The sequence below is a fragment of the Miniopterus schreibersii genome, assembly GCF_964146895.1.
Source record: "Miniopterus schreibersii genome assembly, chromosome: 1".
NCBI lineage: Eukaryota > Metazoa > Chordata > Mammalia > Chiroptera > Miniopteridae > Miniopterus > Miniopterus schreibersii.
Window position 1 is genome coordinate 22252893 of NC_138101.1, and position 18899 is coordinate 22271791.

General features: G+C 34.7%; 1 protein-coding gene across 14 annotated transcripts in view; it reads left to right on the forward strand.

The window, feature by feature from the left end:
- Nucleotides 1–18899, forward strand: part of N4BP2 (NEDD4 binding protein 2) — an 83143-nt gene that overhangs the window by 23464 nt on the left and 40780 nt on the right. For 10 of the 14 annotated variants that reach the window (XM_081146443.1, XM_081146442.1, XM_081146446.1 and 7 more), the window contains 4 exons: nucleotides 4692–5027; nucleotides 8924–10055; nucleotides 13206–13330; nucleotides 16946–17034. In XM_081146443.1, coding sequence (XP_081002569.1) covers nucleotides 4805–5027; nucleotides 8924–10055; nucleotides 13206–13330; nucleotides 16946–17034 — 1569 coding nt within the window. In that variant the 5' untranslated portion in view covers nucleotides 4692–4804. Of the gene's footprint in view, nucleotides 1–4691; nucleotides 5028–5855; nucleotides 7279–8923; nucleotides 10056–13205; nucleotides 13331–16945; nucleotides 17035–18899 lie in introns of those variants that run through there. The other 4 variants (XM_081146437.1, XM_081146438.1, XM_081146440.1 and 1 more) reach the window with 2 other exon arrangements.

The following is an 18899-nucleotide window of genomic DNA, read 5'->3' on the forward strand; positions in this document are numbered from 1 at the left end:
ACTTTGAGGGATTTAAGGCTTGAGTGGAGGAAGTAACTGCGGATGTGGATATAGCAAGAAAACTAGAATTAGAAGTGGAGCCTGAAGATTTGACTGAATAGCTGTAATCTTATTGTTGAAGTGACTACAAAGGATTTAGAATATTATATAAACTTACCAGATAAAGTGGCATCAGGGTTTGAGACGATTGACTCCCAATTTTGAAAGAAGTTCTACTGTGGGTAAAATGTTATCAAATAGCATCACATGGTACAGAGAAATAGCTCGTGAAAGGAAGAGTCAATTGATGTGTCAGAGAACATCATTTGATTTTAAGAAATAGCAACAGGCACCCCAGCCTTTAGCCACCACCCTGACCAGTCAGCAGCCATAAACATTAAGGCCAGACCCTCCACCAGCAAAAAGATTATGACTTTCTGAAGGCTTAAATGATGGTTAGCATTTTTTTAGTAATAAAGTATTTTTAAATTAAGGTATATACATTGTTTTCTAAACATAATGCTATTGCGTACTTAATAGACCACAGTATAGTATAAATATAACATTTATATGCACAGGGAAACCAAAAAATGTGTGTTACTCACTTTGTTGCAATATTTGCTTTATTGGAGTGGACTGGAAATGAACCTGCAATGTCTCCGAGGTATGCTTCTATTCTGCTCGTTGCTGAACCCATTTATTTGTTGGAGATTTTGTAGATTTCTTGGATTTTTCTACATAGACAATTATATCATCTGCAAGTAGGGGTAGTTTTATTTCTCCCTTTCTGGTCTGTATTTCTTTTATTTCTTTTTTCTTCATAGGCTAGAACTTCCAGCATTATGTAGAATAAGAGTGGTGAGAGTGGACATCCTTGCCTTGTTCTGGATTTTAGGATGAAAGCATTTTGTATTTTACCATTAAATATAATGTTAGCTGTAGGTTTTTTTTATAGATGCTCTTAGTCAAGTTGAGGAAGTTCTCCACTATTCCTATTTTCCTGGTAGTTTTTTTCAGGAATGGGTGTTAAATTTTGTCACATTTTTTTCTTCCTTGAGTGATATGATTGTGATTTTTCTTCTTTAGCCTATTGATATGGTGGGTTACACTGATTTAAAAAAAAAAATTGAACCAGCCTTGCATCCCTGGAGTAAATCTCAATAAATCCCTGGATAAGATTCTTATTTATATATTGCTGATTTATATTTGATAATATTTTGTTATGGATTTTTACATCTGTATCCCCTCTGTTTCTATTTTTGGAAGAGATTGTATAGAGTTAGTGTTAATTTTCCTTAAAAATCTTTGCTAGAATTCTCCATTGAAGCTATTTGGGCTTGGAACTTTTATTTTGGGAGTTTAAAATTGTGAAATAAATTTCATTAAAAGTCATAGGGCTTTTATCTATTTATTGCTGGTTAAGTTGTGGTAGTTTGTGGCTTTTGAGAAATCAGTACATTTCATACATGCTGTCAAACTTGTGTGTGTATAGTTGCTTATAGGATTCCCTTATTAGTTTCTTTTTTTTTTTTTTAATTTAGTTTCTGTGTAGGATTTCCTTATTAATCCTTAGATGTCTGCAGGGTCTGTAGTAATATCCCTTGTTTCATTCCTGATATTGGTAAGTTGTGTTGTCACTTTTTTTTTTTGGTTGGTTTTGCCTAGAGATTTGTCAATTTTACTGTTTTCAAAGAACCATCAATTTGTTTTATTGATTTTTTTCTTTACTTTTGTTTTCAATTTCATTTATTTCTGCTCTCATCTTTATTATTCCCTTCCTTCTACTGGCTTTGGGTTTATTTTGCTCTTCTTTTTCTAGGTTCTTGGATGGGGGCTTAGTTTATTGATTTGAGACTTTCCTCTTTTCTAATGTATGCATTTAGTGCTATAAATTTCTGTCATTGCTGCTTTAGCTGTGTCCTACAAATTTTGATATGGTGTATTTTTATTTTCATTTTTTTCGATGTATTTTAAAATTTTCCTTGAATCGTCCTATTGGACTTATGGATTATTTAGTATATTGTTTGGGCTCCAAGTGTTTGGAGATTTTCATGTTATCTTTCTGTTATTAATTTCTAGTCTGATTTCATAGTGGTCAGAGAACATACTTTGTATGATTTCAGTTCTTTTAAATTTGTTGAGGTTTGTTTTATAGCCTAAGTTATAGCTTATCTTGTTATATGTTTCGTGAGCACTTGAAAAGAATGTATATTCTGCTATTATTGGATGGTGTGTTCTATAAATATTGATTAGATCCTTGTAATGGTATTATTGAGTTCTATATCCTTGCAGATCTTTTGTCTAGTTATTTTATAAATTGTTGAGAGAGGGATATTGGAGTTTCTTAACTCTAATTGTGGATTTGTCTATTTCTCTCAAATCTGTCAGTTTTTATTTCACTTCTTTAGTAGCTTTGTTGTTTGGTGCATACACATTTAGGGTTGCTATATCTTTTTGGTGGACAGATTTTTTTATGTTTATAAAATCTACTTCCGATATTTTTCTTTGCTTTAAATTCTACTTTGTCTGGTATTAATATATGAAAAAAGTAATTGAATTTAAATAGGCACATGTGGCTAGTGGCTGCCATAATAACAGTGCAGTTCTAGAAGATGGAGAGAGCTATCACACAATAAATTTAACTAAAAGGTAACATTTGTTGTATGTTAGAAAAATATTAAGGGCAGAGGGAGTATGGGATATGACTTTATTTTAATTTTTTATTATTTTTTAATCCTCACCTGAGGACATGCTTAGAGAGAGGAAGGGGGGAGAGAAAGAGAGAAAAAGAAACATTGATGTGAGAGAGAAACATTGATTGCCTTCCATACATGTCCCAACCAGGGATTGAACATGCAACTCAGGCATGTGCCCTAACTGGGAATCAAACCAGCAACCATTTGGTGCACAGGATGGCACTCAACCAGCTGAACTACTCTAGCCAGGCTGTGATTTTAAATTGGATAATCAATGAAGAAATTATTGAATGTGACACTTGAACAAAGATTTGAAGGAGTGAGAAAGCAATGCAAATACCTTGTGGAAGAATATATCAAAGGCCAGCAGGGAGGAGGGCCATTGTAAGAATGTTAGTTTTTATTCTGAGTGATATGGAGAACTGCTTGAGGATTTAGAGCAGACCCTGATTCATTCTGACTTATGTTGTATGAAATCATTCTGGCTGGTAAGTTGAAAATAAATTGTAGGGATCAAGGGTTGGAAGCAGGGAGACCATTTAGGAGACAAGAATACAGGGGATGGTAGCCAACCAAATGGTTAGAGCAGATTTTTAGGATAATATCAGACATGTAGTTTTGGATATGTTAAGTTTGAAATGTTTATTAGATAGGCCGAGAAAGCAAGTAGACTGCCTGGAGTTCTCTAGATACATCATTCCCTGCCCTTGTAGTTTCCACTTTCCTGGAATATGGGTAATGAATACAATAAGTAAAACAAATAAATAATATACTATGTTAGAAGATGATTAAGTCTTAAGTAGAAATTCAAGCAAGGGAAGAAGATTAAGTGGTGTTAGGGGAGTGACTTCCTGAGAAGTAATGATTTAAATAATGATAGGAAGGCAGCAAGTAAATAATACCTGGAGCCCGGCAGGGCATGGCTCAGTTTGAGCATCGACCTAGGATCCAGGCGATCGAGGTTCGATTCTGGGTCAGGCCACATGCCTGGGTTGTGGTCTCGATCCCTAGTTGGGGGCATGCAGGAGGCAGCTGATCAATGACAACTCTCTCATCAGTGATGTTTCTGTCTCACTCCCTCTCCCTTCCTCTCTTTGAAATCAATAAAAATATATTAAAAAAAGATAATACCTGGGAGAATAGTAATTCAGGTAGAGGGAGCGAAGATGTAAAGAGGTTCCTAGGTGGGAGCATGGCTAGTGTGTTTGAAGAACAGCAAGGAGATGAAGTGTGGCTGGAGTGATATGAGTGATGAAAAAAGGATTAGTGATGACATCATTGAGGTAACAGTTGTTTGGGTTATAGGCCATTTTAAGGGTTCTGGCTTTTACCCTGAGTGAAATAGGAAGCTAGGATAGTTTAGCAGAAGAGAGGCATGATCAGACCTATGGTTTAATTAAGTCACTGATTGCTGTGTGAAGTAGACTGAAGGGGCAAGTGTAGAAGCAGGAAGATTGATGAGACTATTATAGTAATCCAGGGAAGAGGCTGTGGTAGCAGTGCAGATGGTGAGGAATGAGCATATTCTGGATACATTTTAAGGGTTGTACCGATACGATTAGCTTACTGATTGAATGTGGGATGAGCGGAGTCGAGAATTATTCTAAGAGTTTTGATCTGAACAGTTGGAAGGATAGAGTTGCATTGAGATGGGAAAGACTGGGAAGAGCAGGTTTGAAGGAGATGATCAGGAACTCAGTTTTCGACTGTTGATTTTGTGATGCCTATTAGACCTCCAGATGTGGGTGTTCAGTACTGTTTTATGGTTTCTCTTAATAGAAATAATGATATTAATACAGTGTACTCACTGTTAAAATTTTACATTTGTTAAGATCTTAATTTTTAACATGTTCAATCCTGGCAAAGCTTGCATATTTTGGAGAGGGAGAAATTGTTTGACTGCTCCTTAGCTTTGTGCTAGAGTTGATGGTACTTCCTTAGAGTTAAGTAAGATATTCCAATATTAGAGATGGAAATATAACTATATAGCCTGAGTGTTTCTACTTTCTATTTTAGGTCCTATTACTGCTGGATTGTGCAAGATATTTAACCCTGTTTTCTTTGAGGTATGACTTAAATATTAAACATCTTACATAATAAAGGAAAACATTTTAGTTTTGGAAGTCAGAATGCCAAGGAAAAGGAAAAATCTTGGGGGAAATTCTTTTCGGAAGACCGCAAACTTTAAGGAAGTTGTATCCAGTATTGCTAGTCATGAGGAGCCAACTACTCTTCCTTCCATGTGTGAAACAAAAGTTGATCAGGAAGAACTCTTCGTCAATATCTCAGAGATGTTTTCTGAGCTGGATCCCGATGTAGTGTATTTGATGCTTTCTGAATGTGATTTCAAAGGTGAGAAAAAGTTTAGTTTGAATCCTTTATATCTTATAAGAAGACTTCATGTACTATGTCATGACCAGTAGTGATATAGAAAAATGCCTGCCTTATTTCTTTTTTATCACTTATTGAGCACCTGCAGCTGGAGAGGTTCTAAGTTTGGTATACTGTGATATGAAGAAGAATAAAGTATAGTTTCTGCCTTCAAGAAATGTAAGATGTGTGTATAGATATCCTGGTCTATGCTTTATGTACTTTTTAACTCCCTGCTAGACCAGGTTGGCACTACTGACATTTTGGACTAGATAATTCTTTCTTGTGAGTAGTTGTCTTATGCCTTGTAGGATATTCAGCAGCATCCCTGGCCTGTACCCACTAGATGCCAGTAGCACCTCCTTTCACCCCCAGTTATGACACTTAAAAATGCCTCCATATATTGTCATTGTTCTCTGGGGACCAAAATCATTCCCAGTTGAGAATCACTGTCCTTGAATGTAAGTTCCATAAAGACAGATTTTAAAAACTGTTTTATTTATTCTTGTATCCCCAGCCCTTAAAATAGCAAATGATTCGTAGTAGGACTTCTGTAAATATTTATTGAATGAAAAGGTAACTGTAATTGTGGGAATGAGAGCTGATAAGGGCTGAGGCTAGTACGGTAGTATGCTTTTGAAATGTTGGCTTTGGAGTCAAGAAACTTGGGTTGGATTTCCAGCCCTGCCACTTATCCTTTATGGCTCTAAATTTTCTTATCTGTTAATGAGAAAAATAATAGTATGTACCTCATATTACTTATTTGGCGAGGATCAAGGTGTGTGTCTGTGTCTTGGTAAAGCCTTCAGTATAGTAAGTTATTAGTGACTTGTAATAAATTGTTTAGAAGTATGCTTGCTTTATAGGGGAAAATATCAAAGTTGAATGAATGGATGAGTAAATTAAATGTTGATGCTTAGTATTGCTTTTGACCATGATTAACACATGAAAATTATTCTAGATTTGGGAAGTTTTGATAATGCGTAATAAACTTCCATTTTTATTCATTACATGGTCTGTGATATAAGCATTATTTATCCTGTTATGATATATATGCAGAAAACCAGTTTTCAGCAGTTCACATGATGTGCAGAAATGATGGTGTGTAGAATTTTTTAAGTGTGATTTCAATATTTCCTGATTTTGATGTCTTTAAAATTTGTTGCATATAAACTAACAACGATGTGGAATTAGAAGAAAAATATATTACCCTCAATCCTAACAAAAAACATATTTCTCTTTTCTAGGATCTTCTCTACGCCTTGTTCATAAATACTGATATTTTGAGTAGTTTGAATAGTACCATTGATGAAATTGTGTATTCTACTTTTTAAACTTAACCTAACATAAGCATTTTTTTCAGTGTTGCTGGAATCTTTAAATTTATTTTTATTAGCTTTCTAATATTCCACTGAGGAGTCGTGTTCTTAGTTATTTATATCTAAGTTTTTCATGAATAATTAATATTTCAGAGACCATCTTGCTACACTTTTCTTTTTCTTTCTGTTGGCTTTTTTTCTTATTCCCAAAGTTTTGTTTCTTACATCATGGATAAGAACAGTTTTCAGCTCTTGGAAACACTAATAAATTGCCTACCAAGGAGATGTGCCAATTTGTTATACCACCAGTGCTCTATAAATATAGTGGTTTCACCATGGCCTTTTCAGAATTTTGTAGTATTTTAATAGGAAAAAAATTACTTTTCTCAATTTGTGTTTTTAATTTTTATTTTTTTATTTTTAAAAAATAAAGTGTTGAACATTTTGCATATAAATTGTTCATTAATTCTTGTTTGAATTGTTCATGTGTTTTTGTTTTTTACCATTGTTTTAATTTTTTTCAACAAACTGTATAAGGACTTTTCATTTGTGTGATCTATAGCTTGACTTTTTATTTTAATTTAATACTGCTTTTCTTTTTATACACATTGATTTTTTTCGGTTCATCTTTTCTTTTGTGGTTTTTCTATCACGTACATTTTCTTTCATAGAACTACCTCTTGTATTTTCTTTCTTTTTTAAAACTTCTCTTTTTTCCATGTTTAGGGCTTCTAGCTTTTGTAGTAGTATTGCTGTAATCTCCTAACTGGTCTCTCTGTCAGGCTTGTCCCCTCCAATCCATCTTTGTTTTTCTTCTTAAGGGAACATTAATTGGGTGCTTACTAGGTGCCAGTCCTTGAGCACAGCAATTTTTCATGGATTATCTCATTTAATCCTCACAGCAACCCTATGAGGTAGGTACTTTTATTATCCCCATATCGCAAATGAGAAAATCAGGTTTAGGAAAGTTAAGCAACATGTTCAAAGTGTCATAGCCAGCAAGTAGGGATATAAATGCTGGTGTTCTGACTCCAGATGAGAGTTGTTACCTACTGTGCTGTGTTGTTTACATACTTATCTTCCTTAAAGGAACACAAGACAAAACACAAAACAAAATCCCAAATTTAAAACACTTAACAATTCTAATGGCTCCTTGTTTGTGTTATAATAGAAAGAGATCAGCGTTGGAGTCAGACTTACCAGTCATGGGTCTGTCACTTACTACCTGTGTGACTTGGGCCAAGTTAATGTCCTTTTTGAACTTCATTTTCTTTATCTATTTACTAGGAATACTATACCTCATAGTATTATTTGAGGATTCAGTGAGGGGATACATATAAAACTTCTAGCCCAAATACTGTGATAGGTAATTTCCCTTCAAGTTTCTGTAGAAATAAAATGGGTATTTCTTACTATGACATACAGGATACTTCCAAATTTCACCTGAGCTCCCTTTCCAGTTTTATCTCCTTTTCTTATCCACTGTACTCCTGTGTGCCCACCAATTTCTCTTAATATCTTAAACATGCTTTATGTTCTCAAGACTGGCTTTGCCTTTCCCCTCTGTGTCTCACAAGTTTCTTTTTACTCTTCAAGTCCTAGTTCACGTATCACCTTATGTGAAATCTTTCCTTACTCTCCTATAAGGCTGTTATCACATTTGTATATTATTTAAAGTGTGCATTATTTAATCTATAGTGTAATTGTTTTCTAATGTAATTATCTTTAATTGCCTCCATTAGACTGCAGAAAGTCCTTAAATTGTTTTTTATTTTATTTTTAAAAACCTTTTTACAATTACAGTTGACATAGAATATTACATTAGTTTCAGGTGTACAACTTAGCTATTAGACATTTACATATGTTATGAAGTGATCACCCCAATAAATCTAGTACCCATCTGGCACCATACATAGTTATTACTATATCATTGACTGTATTCCCTGTGCCATACTTTACATCCCATGACTGTCTTTACAACTGGCAATTTGTATTTCTTAATCTGCAAAATTCCTTTAAGGGTAGTAAAACAATGTCTTAGTCATCTTTGCACAAAGTATGTCTGATATGTAGGTAGTACTTGCCTTACATATTTTTCTTATTAAGTGAAATTCATAGCATGGACCACATAATCAAATTAGATTTACTCAAAGAGTACTTTAAATACTTAATATTTAAAAGGACATGCAATAGGTAAGTATTTGTTGAGTAAATCAACTGGTTTTAGGATTTTTAGAAACAACTGTTGTGCATACAATTACAGATCTTTTTACACTTACGTAATAAGTTCATCAGAAAATACCTACTCGATGGCAGGTTATTAGCCTAATTTGTTACTGTTTGTAAGTAAAAACACTGCATGTGTCCTTCTTTCAGACCTTTCACTAATACTGACTGGTATATTAGTAAAATACTAATTAAAAAAATAATTTGAATATTTATAAGTTTCTCTATATACCATTCAATGCAGTATAATTATGTATATTTTAATCAAATTATATTTTAATATTTTCAGTACATATATGCATATATTTTATTGCTGTTATTCTTGTTGTACAGTTGATAATGCCATGGATTGTCTATTAGAATTATCGGCCACTGATACCAAGATAGAAGAGTCATCTTCAGAAAACGTCATTGCTTCTGAGAACCAAGTAAGTGCATCAGGACATGAAATAATGGAAAAGTGTCCTGAAGACGAGAGTGAAGATTCAAAAATGGATTCATTCTTGGACATGCAGCTAACCGAAGACTTGGATTCCTTAATACAGAATGCTTTTGAGAAATTGAACTCTTCTCCTGATGACCAAGCATACTCATTTTTGCCTCTGCAAGATGTTAATAGTTTTAGTGACCCGAGTGCGTTCATAAATTCAGATGCAAGTAGTATGACTCCCGTTCTTTCTGCACAAACTATGGATTTGAACAGTGACAATATAGAGACTTCTGCCTCTACTTTAAGTTCAAGCCCCTTAACTTCACATTCGGTTTCAAATGAGTCCAAAAGTTTTATGAAGGATGACACATTGGAAGATTCTCTTCTCAGTAGTTCTTTAAATGTAGCAAATGACACTGTGGTGGATTGTAGCAATCTCAATCAAAGCAAGAAAGAGCTTTCAGAATCTGAGTGTGCTGAGACTCAGTTCTCTCAAGCCCCTGTAGATTTGGATGCCACTGAACCTCAGGCTCCTTTAAACTGTACTGTGCAAAATCCAGGGCTTGGTTTACTAGGTACAGGTGGGGATCAGAAATCTACTTCTGTCCCTGATGTGTTTGTACCTTCTGAAGAATTCAGTTTCAAGCCACGCAAACATAGTGAATTGCAACCAAAGGGGAAGGATGTGAATTACTGCCCAGTGCTTACCCCTATCCCTCTACTGCTGCCTCCTCCACCTCCACCAATGTGGAATCCAATGATTCCTGCCTTTGACCTCTTTCAAGGAAATCATGGCTTTGTAGCTCCTGTTGTTACCACAGCTGCACACTGGAGACCTGTCAACTATACATTTCCATCTCCAGTTATTTCTCACCCTTCCCCAACAAAGGTGTGGAGAAATAAAGAGGGAACAAGTGCTTATCAAGTACAAGAAACTCCAGTTTCTCAGGTTGTAAGAAAGAAGACATCTTATGTTGGACTAGTTCTTGTTCTTCTTAGAGGGCTTCCAGGATCAGGAAAATCTTTTTTGGCAAGGTATGAGGTTTAATTGAATTTTAAGAAGTATAGTGCATGAACCTGAACAATTATAATAGTATATGAATATGTGCTTTTGCTTAACGTAGATGTTTAGTAACTTCTAAAATATTTTCTTTCTATTGATTTTTTTTTGACTTGGTGGCTGATTGCACTGTTTTCACCAAAAGTTTTTATTAAATTTTCTTTCTTTTTTTTTAAAAAAAAAATACCTTTATTGATTTTAGAGAGAGGGAAGGAGACAGAGAGAGAGATAGAAACATCATTGATGAGATAGTCATTGATCGGCTGCCTCCTGCATGCCCCCTACCGGGGATTTTCCTTGTTTGGATTTATCTCCCAGTAAGTTTCTTCATGTTCTACTCATATGCTTAGCATATGCATGCCCCACAACCTGAGCATGTGCTCTGACCCGGAATTGAACCTTAATCTCCTGGATTGTAGGTCGATGCTCAACCGCTGAGTCATGCCGGGCGGGCTGAATTTTCAATATTAGATTACCATTTTAAGAGACAAAATAGAAAAAAAACTAAAGAAGATTCCAAGATTGTGAGTTTGTGAAATAAACAGAAATAGCTTTATGTGAAAGAAAACTAATTTGAGCGGGAGAAGGATGAGTTCATCTTTGATTAGGGAGTTAAAGAGCCATAATTGATTTTGAATTCAAGGAAGTCTTGAGTACAAGAATTCTACTGGTAATTGGAAATTTGGGATTGTAGCATTTTGTTAAATAATGCTTTTAGAAATGTGTGATTTGAAGGAAGAGAACATAGGATGAGTTGCTGGTAGTCAGAGAACTTGTAAAATGTTGTACCCTCCATTATTTTATATCATATATCCATCTGTGTCCCTTTTGTAGTTTAGGTAGTGGGTGTATTTGTTTGAGAGACTGGAGTCAGGGTTAGAGACAGCTTTGTTGTGTTTTCATTGGTACTAATTAAGGAACATTGTTTTCAAAGTGTCTCCCACCCCTACTTAGCCTTTAATTTCCAGAAGATTTTTATATCTATTTTATTTGCCAGGTTTTTTTTTTTTTTTTCCCTTCCAAATTTTAACTCCTTGTCCGCAGATCCTGGCTATATCTAGTCTTAATGAATATGTATATATACTTGGGAATGTCCTTTGATGAACTCATTTTCAGTTGATTTTTGATATGCTTTCCTTGTCTAGATTTATCTCCCAGTAAGTTTCCACATGTTCTACTCATACGCTTGTAAGCATATGCTTCTGTAGACAGGCTTTTTCTTATTGATTTAATGACAACAATAATACAACATTTTAACTTAATATTGTAGGTATTGAAATCAGTCATGGTATTATATTTTGTGAAAGAGATTAGCATGGAAGATGGTATCTTAAAAGGTAATAGAACTGCCCTGGCTGGGTGGCTCAGTTGGTTGGAGTGCCATCCCACACACCAAAAAGATTGTGGGTTTGATTCCTCGTCACAGCACATATCTAGGTTGTGGGTTTGATCCCCGGTCAAGGCTCTTGCCGAAGGCAGCCGATCATCGTTTCTCTCTCACATTGATGTTTCTCTCTCTCTGTCTTTCTCCCTTACTCTCTCTCTAAAATAAAGCATATCCTCGGGTGAGGATTTAAAAAAAAAAAGGTAATAGAACTGTGACACAGGTTAGATTTCAGGGGCCTTGGAGCAACAGGGATCTACAGTTAGAAAATGGGAAGAGAAGTACTGTTCACAAAGTAGGAACTTAACATTCTTTTGTCTTTTAAAAAAAAATTGATTGATTTTTAGAGAGAGAAAGAGAAAGGTCGATTTGTTGTTCCACTTATTTATGCATTCATTGATTGATTCTTGTGTGTTACCTGACCAGAGATTGAACCGCAACCTTGGTATTTTGGGACAATGCCTTAACCAACTGAGCTACCCAGCCAAGGCCTAATATTTTTTTGAATTAATAGAGAATAATAACTGGGAAGTGCAGAGACGTAGAAGCTATTTCTCAGAGAGAATCGTTGCACAGTATTAAACTAGTGTGCAAGCCCAAGGAAATGAGGGATGAAAAAGGCTTTTGGATTTATTGGAAAGAAGGTCATGAATGGCTATCTTAAAAAAATTTTGATTCACTGTGAAGGTAGAGGACAGAAGGGTTAAGGAAGCATTGATAATAAAGCAGTTAAAGGGGAAGGAAAGAAGTTGGGTAATAGTTGAAAGGGGGTCCTTACAGTGTGGTGAAAAACTTTAAAGATGGCTGAGATGTATAGTTGTTTAAAGGGAAAAGAAGTGTCAGACAAAGGAAAATGAGATGAAAGAGGGTAAGTGTAGGAGCATTAGAAGGTGGTGAGATCAAGTGAGCATTCCTCCGAATGTAAGTTCCATGAATGCAAGAATTTTTATCTTTTTTGTTCATTGATGTATGCTCAGTGCTTACAACAGTGCCTGGTACTTAGTTGATGCTAATAAAAAGAAAATTCAAAAGATATTTTAGCTTTATGTATACTTACACATATTTTAGAGGAGAGAATAAATAGTGGTATTTTAAGTAGATTCTGTTTGTTTAGTTTTTGCATGCATTTCAATTATGTAGAAGACAAATTCCAAAATTGGGGAAGAGAGATGTCAACACCCCCCAAAATTATCTTAGCTTTGTATAATTTAACAGATTGAATTAACAGTCTATTAACATGTTTTTGGATGTTTTTGGCACACTCACTAAATTTATAGCAATATATATACAAAGAATTTCATGTGCTTTTGAAAATCTGTTGAATGCCAACCTTGACGTGACCTTACACTTAGGGTAGGTAAAGATAAGTGTGTATCATGTGACCAGATTAGGAGGAACCCAGTGACTGGTAAGATTCTGAAACATTTTCAGTTATGACTTTTCTTGATAATTAAAAATTTGTTAATCTTGAAACCTTTAGAGTTAAGGATAAAGGACTTTATAACATTAAAAAAATTTTTGAAATGTTTTACATGAAGCAAAATAGTCTTGCCTTCGGTCAGTTTTTTTGGGAGTCAAACTAATGCTTAGAGGATTTCCAGTATGATTTGTTTGAACATTACAATATTTTCATTCTTCTAAATTATAATACTTGAATTTTTTAATTTGCATTTTGACCTTGTGAAAATTAGGAGAGAGAATTTAGAAGAAAAATTAATGAAAATCCACTTATCATTTACAGGACTTTGCAAGAGGATAATCCAAGTGGAGTCATTCTTAGTACTGATGATTACTTTTACATAAATGGACAGTACCAGTTTGATGTAAAGTACTTAGGAGAAGCACATGAATGGAACCAGAATCGTGGTAAGAATAGGCATCAGATTCCAGATAATATTAAGAGTAATATAAAGAAAAAATTCTCTTAGTTTTTGTATTTTCAGAGACATGCAACTTTTAAAAAATTAAAATTGACTTTAATTTATAACTAGATATATATGTAAACTTGTAACTATTCTTGTGTTACATAATAAGAGGTAAAAGAGGTAATCTGATCTCAAAATTGTTATGAGGATTAAATGACTTAATTTTTGGAAAATACATAGAACATTGCATGGCATGTTTAAGTTTCATTTAATCAGTGATCATCTTGTCAGAAGTAAATCAGAATTTTTACTTGGGTCTCAAAATAGCTCAAGATGGTTGCAGTTGTCTGGTATGCTCTGGTTCCTGTTTCCTAGACTGTTAACCATCAGTCTTTCCTAGGTTGGTTTAATTTTTATGGAGGATAGTGTAAGAGTAAAAATGGCTCTCCTCAAACTGGATCTGTAGGGAGATTATAGCTAAATCTTTATTTCTTTATTAGTGCAACTGTCTGATCACTGAAGATAGTTTTGTTTTTTTTTTTTTATCATGAAATGGTTAGTTATATGAATAGTTTGAATTTCATATAGGAAATTTGTATTAAATCATAAACAGCCCATCGGTTGGCCCAATCAGGTCATGTATGGGAGGCAACTGGTTGATGTCTCTCTCTCACATTGATGTTTCTCTTTTTCTCTTTCTTCCTCTCTCAAATCAATAAACATATCCTCGGGTAAAGATTAAAAAAAAGACAATATTTTACTTTGCCTTTCTTTTATGATAAATGCACTATGAAGGAGATACTTGAGTTTGCTATCCTAAGATATTGTTAAATTTTTCTGTATTCCTTCTTGAACTAAATACTGGGGTGGGCAAAAATAGGCTTACAGTTGTGAGTACGAGGAACACAGTTTATCCTTGTATTATTTATTGATTATTATATTATTTTCCATACAAATAATTGTAAACCTCCTTTTGCTTCACCTTGTATGAAAGTAAGAACTTAAGAATTTATGAATATGTCAACACAACTAAAAATAAAGAAAACAGTATTATGTGCTGAAGAGCAGTCTTGGATTTGTCAGTTACTAGTCTCATCAGTGTCTTCATCTGTAAATCCCCAGGACTGTTATAAAGGTTAAATGAGAATGAAGAATGCTTAGCAGTGGTTCAACATGCCCTTACTACACCAAAGCCACAGCAATAATATTAATAGGCAGAACTCTTTGAAACAACTTTATTGAGATATAATTCACATGATTTTTAGTATAGAGTTGTACAGCCATCATCGCAAACAGTTTTAGAACATTTTTATCACCTTAAAAAGATGCTGTACCCATTAGCAGTCACTTTTCATTTCTGTTCAACCTCTCACAGCCCTAGGCAACCATCAATCTACTGTCTCTCTCAATAGGTTTGCTTATTCTTATTTCAGGTAAATGGAATCATATAACATGTAGTCTTTTGTGAATGGTTTCTTTCACCTAGTGTAATGTGTTCAAGGTTCATCTAAGTTGTAGCATACATTAGTACCTCATTCCTTCTTATGGCTGAGTAATATTCCATGGTATGGATATGCTACATTTTATTTATTTATTTGTCAGTTGATGAATGTTTGGGTTGTTTCCACTTTTTGGCTATTATGAGTAATGTTGCTGTAAACATACATGTGTATGTCTTAACATTTTTAGGAACTGTCAAGCTGTTTTCCAAAGCAACTGCACAATTTTACATTCCTACTAGTAGCTTGTGAGGATTCTAATTTCCCCGCATCATCACCAACACTTACTATTATCTGTCTTTTTGATTATAGCTCTCCTGGTAGCTGCGAAGTGGTATATCATTGCGGTTTGATTTGCATTCCCCTGATGGCTAATGGTGTTGAGAATCTTTTTGTGTGCTTATTGGCCATTTGTTTATCTGCTTTGAAGAGCTTTCCAAGTTTTTTACCTTTTTAAATTGGATTATTTTTCTTTTCGTTATTGAGTTGTAAGAGAGTATACAGAACTTCTAAAATTTCCAAATAACTTCCTTGCAAGGCTTACTTATTATGGTTCATTATTAATTTCCTGAATAGTGTAATTTCTTGGGAAAAAGGTAGTTTTGTAAGAAAATCTCTTACACAACATTATATAATAATGTTTTCTTTATTTCAAAGCATTGTACCTTAGGTATTTTTTGTTTTAAAACTTTGTTTTGGAATAATTTTAGATTTATGGAAAGGTTGCAAAAGTAGTATAGAGTTTCTGTATACCACTCACCCATTTTTTCCTAATGGTAACATCTTTTATAACCATGGTACCTTTTGTCAAGATTAAAAATTAACATTGCTACTGAAAAGGGTTCCTGGACCCAGTTCTAGTGTGCGTGTGCGTGCGTGCGTGCGTGCGTGTGTGTGTGTGTGTGTGTGTGTGTGTGTGTGTGTGTAGGCTTCCCCTCACCAATAAGCAGTTCTTGGACACACCAGGTGTCCAAGAATTCACCTAAATTCTAACACTATTTACTCAGAGATGGAATCAGATTCCACACGTAAAGGGCTCAGTCCCACAAGACTGTCCTTCATTTTAAATGCCAGTTGTAAGCCCAGGCTGTTTGTTACCTGTGCTTCTGACCCAGGTGCTACAAATTGGAGGTTCCAATGACCCCCTCCTTGGGTTTAATTTTCGAGAGTGTCTCACAGAACTCAGGAAAACCTGTTTACTCACAGGATTACCAATTTATTATACAAGGATATAACTCAGGAACAGTCAGATGAAGAGATCCGTTGGGCAAGGTATGGGGAAAAGGCATGGAGCATCTGTGCCCTTGAGCCCAGGCTCACCATTCTCCCAGCACCATCACGTGTTCCCCAGCCTGGATGTTCTTCGAACTGAGTCCTTTTGGGTCTTATGGAGGCTTCGTTACATAGGCATGATTGATTAAATCATTGGCCGCAGGTCATTGAACTCGGTCCTTGTCCTCTCTCTCCAACCCCAAGGTCTTGGAGTGAGGCTGCAAGTTCCAGCCTTCTAATCAGGTTAGCTCCACTGAAAACCAGCCTCCATCCCTAGGTGCATTTCAAAAGTCACTTTATTAACATAACATAAGAAACATCTTTAAGCTTTCATCACTTAGGAAATTCCAAGGGTTTTAGAAGCTCTGGGCCGGAAACTGGATGAAGACCAAATATATATTTTTTATCATACATCATAATATTACAGGTACATTACTATTATATACAATCCAGACTTTATTTGGATTTTTGTTTTTCTACAAAAGTCCTTTTTTTGTTTGAGAATCTTGTCCAGGATACCTTGTTGCTTTTAGCATGATATTTTAAATGATAGATTTCTTTTTTTCATTTATGCTGCTAATACATGTAACACATATAAAACTTAGATCATATAGTTTTTATTTAATAATTTTCTCTGATTATAACTTTAGTTTTATTATTCAATGTTTACCTGTACTTTAATTTTTTGTATACTCAGAAGTGATATTTAGAAGGAGAGTTTTGAGTAAACTTAGCACATATCTATGATTTTCAAATTATAAAAACAAGATCAGATTTTTAAAATATCAAATTCATATTTAATATTGTTATTAAAAATGATTTTCTTTTTTTTGTGTGTTTTTCAGCAAAAGAAGCATTCGAAAAGAAGGTCTCTCCTGTAATAATAGATAATACAAACCTACAGGCATGGGAAATGAAGCCATATGTTGCGTTGGTTTGTACCACATATTGTCATAAGTCTATAATAGTGGGTTTGAAATTATTGGGGATGTTAATTACAAAAGTGAATCTCAAGCAAATAGTCCATGGACTGTCTGTAACTGAGCCTTCTCTGGTCTTTAGCAGAATGAGAAAAACGAATAGTTTTTTTTCCATAAAGCTAAATTCAGTTTTCAAATTCTGAGATTCAATTTTAAAATTCTAAGATGGTTTATTTTTGGTTTTCGATATCTTTTTTGAAAAGGTAGTGGTATAAATTTATGTGTGGTGTGTGAATATGTGTGTCTGTGTGTGTGTGTCTGTGTATTTTCGTATTGCTCTTATTTGGCAGATTCAAAATTTGGTTGTCCTTTTTATTCCCCAAATTTCTTTTGAAATTTTGCTATTCTGAGACATTCAGAATTCTGTAAACTCCACTATTTTCAGTTCTCCAAATTTGCCAGATTCCTTTTTTGCCCAACTTTGATGTCACTTTTTGAGGAAGTTAGCATTCATCAACTTATTAAAAAGCTGAGTTGGTAATCTTTCTGCTTTCACAGTACCCTGGCTTACTTCTGTCATAGCATTAAGCACATTTTATCAGTAGGCCGTGGGTTGGCTAACTTTTTTCTATAAAACAACATATAGTAAATATTTTAGGTTTTGTAGGCTATATACGGTCTCTATTGCATATCTTTTTTCTTTTACATAAACTTTTGAAGATATAAAAACTATTCTTTTAAAAAAATTTTTTTAAAAAAAAATATATCTTTATTGATTTCAGAGAGAGAAGGGAGAGAAAGATAGAAACACCAGTGATGAGAGTTGTCTATGATCTTCTGCCTCCTGCAGGCCCCTGACTGGGGGTCGAGGCCACAACTTGGGCATGTGCCCTGACCAGGAATCAGGAATCAAACCACAATCTCCTGGATCCTATCTAGGTTGATGCTCACCTGCTGAGCCACGCCCGACTAGGCTAAAAACTTTTTAGCTAGTAGTCTATTGCAAATATTGGCTGGTAGGCTGAATTTGGCTCTAGGCCATCTATATACTCTTGAGGGTAGGACTGTTTTATTTGTCATTGAGTTACCAAGGTGTAACACTATGATTGGCATATAGTAAATATATATTCCTTGAGTAAACTGATGAAGCTTTTGTGAGTATGGGGTATTGTTTGGTTAGTTCCCCCAAGATTAGCACACGCCTGGCACATGAAAGCTCAGTTTATGCTTCTTTTGTGAGTGAATGTACTTCCTCTTTTGTCCTCAACACATCTAGCCTCTACCTCCTTTGCTCTGTCTATTGCACTTGTACTATTTTGAAGGTGTGATTCTTCACCTTTCTGGAGAAAATTATGTGTCCTTTGGAAGCAAATGGGATTTTACTTCTGTGCAGAGGCAATAGAGGAAGCAAAAAGACTCCATTTTAGTGTAGTGTGAGCTGAAATTGGTTTGCTTTCTGGCCTTAGGAATTCCTAATTTCTACACTAATATATACTCACCATAGGGTCATGCTTTCCCCCTTAACCGTACTCGGCTTTCTGCTCTTAGAAAGTTCTGTAACACTTTATTTTCCTATGTAGAAAATAAAGGCAGCCTCAACTTACTGTGTTTCTGATTTTCATTTAGCCTTCAATGTTTTCTTTTTTCTTCTATAATAATTGAAAATATAAAGCTATTTTTTCAGTATTGATTCCTTGGATCTTCCCAACTCAGAAGTATAAAGGATTCCTTCTTATTGTAGAGTACCATACTCATTTTTTCTTTAAAAAGTAGACAAGAATTACTGTAGAGGAGGAGGGTTGCTTTTTGCTTCTTTTAGTAGGAATATAATGAGAGCTGTGGAGGAGTGGAATAGATGGGTGATAACTGCTTATTACCA